Genomic DNA, 6,000 nt, shown 5'->3' with positions numbered 1-6,000 from the left:
GATTACCTTATAGTTTCAGGAGCGTGGCATGATAGCCTTTATTGCCCCGCTCGAGAGGGAGAGCTAGGTGGGGTACTTTAGAGTTAGGATCCGTAGCAAGAGATTTAGACTTTTTAGCTTTGACCATGTTTTGGTCCTTTCGTTTCATTTTCTTTTAATGTTGATTTTAATTTTCTAACCATGCCTTGCTTCTCAGCTATTTATGCAGACAAGAGACAAGTAGCTCTTCGGCTCAGTTTGACCAACGTTGCCGTACTCAATTACTTGCTGAGATTGGAAATCTTTATGAGTGAGGATAGACAGCTGCGACCCGTCCACCTGATTCTGGACTTTCAGCCTATCTTAGAAACATTCCAGGAGATAGGTCACACCATAAGGGCAGGTGATCTCGGATTGGTCTGGATTGACGTGTCACATTCCAGCTTTCTATCGTCATGCACCCATATCAACAGAACCTTCCGCTGGTAGTGCAACCATTTTAGCAGGTTCCATCTAAAGTAGTAGCGGGAGGAAAAGAGATTGCCTTTTCGAATTCCTCACTTGAAGAGGAAATTGATAAATTTCATTTTGAGGAGGAGAAGACTCAGGAAGTGCAAATTATTCCCGTATCGGATGCCGAGGATGAGCTTGACAGACAATCCAGCGTCTATGTTCTAGTCCTTGTGATTGCCCGTCCAGACGACACTTCTGAAAAAGGGGAAGACGGGATGGCTTTGATCAAAGGAAACAAAAGTCTATGAGAACTTATGGCTGCGAGGAATAAAGTGTCAATGTAAAAGAGACCAACAAGCCCCAAGTCCCAGCTAATCTTCCACCTCCCCCTTCTCTCCTTGTAACCTTGGCCGGGATGCTCCCCTATCCTGATCTGAAGAAGAAGAGGAAAGTGCTAGAGGTGCACGATGTAGAGGAGGGTGAGATGGTTCCTTAGAAGGTGGCGAAGCATTCCAGGCGCGTGAAATACAAACGAGCTTCCTCCGAGGAGAGTAGGGTGGATTCCCAAGGCGTTGATGTATGCCGACCACTGCGAATGTGGTCACCTAGACTGGAGGTGGATGGTGCCCCCATCCCTTGGGACACCTCAGTTAGTAACTTCTAGAGGGGCACTCGAGTTACGTTGCTTAAGCCCTTGAGTAACCCTCCTTTTGCCAAGGGATATGGATACTTACGGGCGCTTCAAGCAACCTGACCTCTTCTTATCCCTAAAGAGGGACCTGGCTATAGTAAGTGGCTTGACACGTCTTTCGAATTATATACTTGGTCGTTTTCTTCTTTTTTTATTTATTTATTTATTTATTTTTTAATTTTTCCTTCTTCTCACGTGGAATTCTCTAGTTATTTTTATGTAGGTTACCCAACAGGTCTTTATGGCCGAGGAGTGGGTTAGGGACAAGAGTAATCAAGCCAGAGTAGAGGCCCACTCCCGTGCCGAGATCGAGAAGATCTTGAGGGCACTTAAAGAGGAGCATGCTGAGCTGACCAACAAGCTCACTGTCTCTGAAAGGGAGCACCTGAGCGCTGTGGCTGGCTTAAAAAGCACTGAGACTCAGGCTGAGGATCAGCGTAAGAAGCTCTACATGACGGAACTTAAGTTGGCCACCCAAAAACAGCAAGTTCTGGACCTTAAGGTCGAGCTAAAGAAGGCAAGGAAGGCAGCCCATCTGGCCAAGGAGGCACTCGAGGCTGAGAAGCAGGTGTCTTACTAGCTTGACGTTGAAGAGATGCAAGTGAGGCTCATTGAGGAACTTTCTAAAGTGTGTAGGGACAACTGTAATTTATCATGGGATAAGGCCCTTGACATTGCAGGTGTCCCCACGGACTTAGTGTGGAGATAGCTTGGGAGCGTGTACTACCATCCGGACATCTGTGAAGTCCTAGATGTCATCCCTTCTTTTGCCAACCTTGCTTTAGAGACCTCGGAGTAGCCTTTGACCATTTGAGCTGTTCTCTTTCCTCTTGAGGCTTTAATGGGATCTAGTCAAGCTGGTGATCATGGCCAGGGAGTTGAGGGGGTCAAGGACAAGAGCAAGGGCGAGGAGAAAAAGCCCTCAACAGGAGCCAAAGACACTACTAAGGCCGAGGAAGGTGAAGCTAAGACAAAAGAAGCAGAGCTCCAAGATAAAGAAGTTGATCCTGAAGCTAAGGATAGTGCCACCTCCCAGCCGAGCCAGAAGGAAAACTCTCTTGCCCCCAAGACCAAGGCTTAAACCTTAGGATTTTCTTGTAGTATACTTTTGTAGTGATATTTTGTCACAGAACACAATGTATTCCACCTTTTTGATTAATGAATGGACCTTTCTTTCTATCTCTTGTGTTTTTGCTTTATATGTTTTCAAGCTTACTGCTATTGCACATGAACTTAACTTGCTGCCAATTTAGCTCTATAAAAATTAACAAAAGTATCCTACCAGTGCAAATAATTTGACTAAGTACCAACGACGAAGAGGTTTACCCTACATTTGTATTGTGAATTACTCTCTCTGTAATGATGGCCGAATCTAGTAACAACCAGTAATAAACTTACGCTTGGGTAAATAATCAAGGCATTTAACTTACCCAGAGCTATCAACCTGAGGAGTTGGCTATCTGTCTTGGCACTTAGTGAGAAACACATAACTTATGCATGACTAAGTTTCAATTTAAACACTTATAAAAGATGTCATTGAGTGTTAATTTCACCCAAGTATGTGGTCCGAGAGACCTAACATAACTTAGGATCTATTTAACACTTATAAAAGATGTCATAGTGTGTTAATTTTTCCATAGCATCTGGTTCGAGGACTTCGGGCATGATTATGGTTCAGTTTAAACACTTATAAAGATGTCATTGAGTGTTAATTTCACCCAAGTATGTGGTCCGAGAGACCTGACATAACTTGGGATTTGTTTAACACTTATAAGAGATGTCATAGTGTGTTAATTTTCCCATAGCATATGGTCCGAGGACTTCAGGCATGACTATGGTTCAATTTAAACACTTATAAAGATGTCATTGTGTTAATTTTCCCAAAAGCATCTGGCCTGAGGGCTTCAGGTATAACTAAGGTTCAATTTAAACACTTATATAAAAGATGTTATGGTGTTAATTTCACTCAAGTATATGGTCCGAGAGACCTGACATAACTTGGGATCTGTTTAACACCTATAAAGATTGAATAACGAGAAATATAACGCCTTTAGTAAATGGACATATTGACAAAAGAGACTTTCATTAATAATAATACATTTTCAGGTTGTTTACATTCCACGGGCGTGGTATTATATGTCTATCTAAGTCTTCCAGAAAATATGCTCCTATACCAACTACCGAGGTGATGCGGCATGGTCCTTCCCAATTGAGCCCTAGCTTTCCCTACGCTAGATTCTTTGCAGTATCCAGAACCTTTCTTAACACCAAATCACCAGGTGCTAATGGTCTCAGCTTCACGTTTGCATCATAACCTTGCTTGAGTTTGTGTTAGTAGTATGCCAATTGAATTATTGCATTTTCTCTTCTTTGTTCGATAAAGTCTAAGCTCCTTTCTAGCAACTCATTGTTACTGCTTAGATTGAAAGAGCTAGTTTTGAGTGTAAGGAAGCTAGTCTCTAGAGGAATAACAACCTCGGCCCTATAGGTCATTGGAAAGGGGGTCTCCCCGGTTGATTTGCGAGGTGTAGTTTTGTACGTCTAGAGCACATGTGACAATTCTTTCACCAATTTTCCCTTCGCATCATCTAACCTCTTCTTGAGTCCACTCACTATGACCTTGTTAACAGCCTCTGCTTGTCCATTCCCTTGGGGATAAGCCGGGGTGGAATATCTATTTGTAATTCCCAGATCACAAGAGTATCTTCTGAAAGATTTGCTGTCGAATTAAAGACCATTATTTGAGATGAGGGTACGAGGGACCCCAAATCGTGTGACGATGTTCTTCCATACGAACTTCTTAGCATCCATGTCTTTGATGTTTGCTAGAGGCTTGGCTTTGACCCACTTAGTGAAGTAGTCCGTGTCGACCAGTAGGTATCTCTTGTTCCCTACTGCCTTGAGGAAATGGCCTATTGTGTCTAAGTCCCATTGAGCGAATTGCCAAGGGCTGGACAGTGGATTCAGGGCTCCCCTCAACTAGTGTATGTTGGGTGTGAATTTTTGGCATTGGTCGCATTTCTTTACATATTATTGTGCTTCCCTTTGCATATTTGCCACCAATAGTCTTTTGTGATGGCTCTATGCGCCAAAGATCTGCCTTTGGTGTGACTACCACAAATCCCCTCATGTAACTCCTCAAGGAGTAATTCTGTTGTCTCAGGATGTACGCATAGCATGTATGGCCTAGAAAATGAGCGTTTATATAACTTTTGGTCCTCGGACAGCCAAAATTGAAGAGCCTTTCTACGTACTTTGTCTGCTTCTGATTTCTCCTCAGGCAGGGTGTCTTCTTTTAATAACAGTCCTATGGGGTCCATCCATCTAGGCCCCACCCTAACATGGTGGATATGAACCATTTCTCTGTTCATCTCTATGGGCTTGCATAGGTCTTCTACAAGAATGATCTGAGGTAAGCTCTGCGTTGAGGAGGTTGTGAGCGTGGCTAGGGAATCGGCGTGTGTGTTTTTGCTGCTGGGGATGTGTAACAGACTGAAAGATTCGAATTCTGATTGTAGGTGCTTGACCTGACTCAAGTATCCTTACATTCTTTCATCCCTCGCTTCGAATTCTCCTTTCACTTGGCCGATGACCAATCTAGAGTCTGAAAACATATTTACGGCATTTCCATTCCCATAAGTAGAGCCTCATATTCTGCTTCATTATTGGTGGCCGAGAATCCCAATCTTAATGATTTTTCGATGGTGACCTTTTCGGGAGATACTAGTACTAACTCCACTCTGGAACCCTTCTGATTTGCTGCAGATCCTGTTGGGAGATCGTGCCAACCGATTTTTCATCCATGTGTTGCGTTTTTGCTTTTTCTTCCAACAGGGATTCAGAGAACTCTGCCACTAGATCTGTGAGGACTTGACCCTTAATAAAGGTACGAGGCATATAGTTGATGTCAAAAGCTCCTAGGATCGTGGCTCCTTTAGCAATCTTCCCCGTGTAATTAGTGCTCCTGAGCTAGGACGAAAACCATGTGTGCTTGGAAGTAATGGGAGAGTTTGCATGTGGCGTGTTCCACTGCTAAAATAGCATTTTCCAGCGGCAGATAATGGATCTCGACTTTATGTAGCGACCTGCTCTCGTAATAAACTGGTTTTTGTGTGCCGTCATCAACTCGTATCAGGACCAAACTTACAGCATGAGGGGCCACAGCAATATAAGCGAATAGGACTTCGTTAACCTCAGGGTTGGACATGATAGGAGGCTGAGATAGATAATCTTTAAGTTGTTGGATGGCCAAGGCACATTCCTCGGTCCACTCGAACCCCTTCCATTTGTTCATCAATAGGAAGAAGGGTCAGCACCTATCCGTTGACCGAGAGATAAACTGGTTCAGGGCAGCAGTCATTCCAGTTAGTTTCTGAACTTCCTTGGGGTTCCAAGGTGGTTGTAAGCTGTTGATTGCTTTAATCTGGTCGGGGTTAACCTCAATTCCCCTATAGGTTATCATGTAGCCCAGAAATTTGTCTAATCCCACACCAAAGGAACACTTAGAAGCGTTGAGGCGCAGCTTATATTTCCTCAGAATTTCGAATATGTTCCTGAGATCTCCTAAGTGCTCGGACACTACCTTACTTTTTACCACCATGTCTTCTATATAGACTTCGATGCTCTTACCCAACTGTAGTTCAAACATCCTAGTCATCATCCTTTGATAAGTAGACCATGCGTTTTTCAAACCGAAGGGCATCACTTTGTAGTGGTAGTTTCCGGTGGGAGTGACGAAAGTTGTCTTCTCTGCATCATTCAGGGCTAGTGGTATTTAGTGGTATCCCTGAAAGGTGTCTAGGAAGCTTATCCGTGGATGGCCTACGGTTGCATCCATCAGCTGGTCTATCTTAGGCATGGGGAAAGGATCCTTTGGG

At 43.7% G+C, this 6,000-nt stretch overlaps 1 protein-coding gene across 1 annotated transcript; it reads left to right on the top strand.

The window, feature by feature from the left end:
* The first annotated feature begins 1,364 nt into the window (after window positions 1–1,364).
* Window positions 1,365–2,204, top strand: LOC112033426 (uncharacterized). Its single transcript, XM_024066198.1, has 2 exons — window positions 1,365–1,691; window positions 1,959–2,204. The coding sequence occupies exons 1-2, from the start codon at window positions 1,365–1,367 to the stop codon at window positions 2,202–2,204; spliced, it is 573 nt and encodes a 190-aa protein (XP_023921966.1).
* The last annotated feature ends 3,796 nt before the right edge of the window (window positions 2,205–6,000 follow it).

This window comes from Quercus suber, unplaced genomic scaffold, assembly GCF_002906115.3.
Source record: "Quercus suber isolate HL8 unplaced genomic scaffold, Cork oak 2.0 scaffold_1068, whole genome shotgun sequence".
NCBI lineage: Eukaryota > Viridiplantae > Streptophyta > Magnoliopsida > Fagales > Fagaceae > Quercus > Quercus suber.
The sequence above is the reverse complement of the archived record's forward strand: the minus strand, read 5'-3'. Positions and strand labels throughout refer to the sequence as shown.

Bases quoted from the DNA above. Each gene is read 5' to 3' on its own strand.
- LOC112033426 (XM_024066198.1), top strand. From the start codon at position 1,365: ATGGCCGAGGAGTGGGTTAGGGACAAGAGTAATCAAGCCAGAGTAGAG. The intron at 1,692-1,958 runs GTGTCTTACTAG...TTTCCTCTTGAG, and splicing joins CACTCGAGGCTGAGAAGCAG to GCTTTAATGGGATCTAGTCA.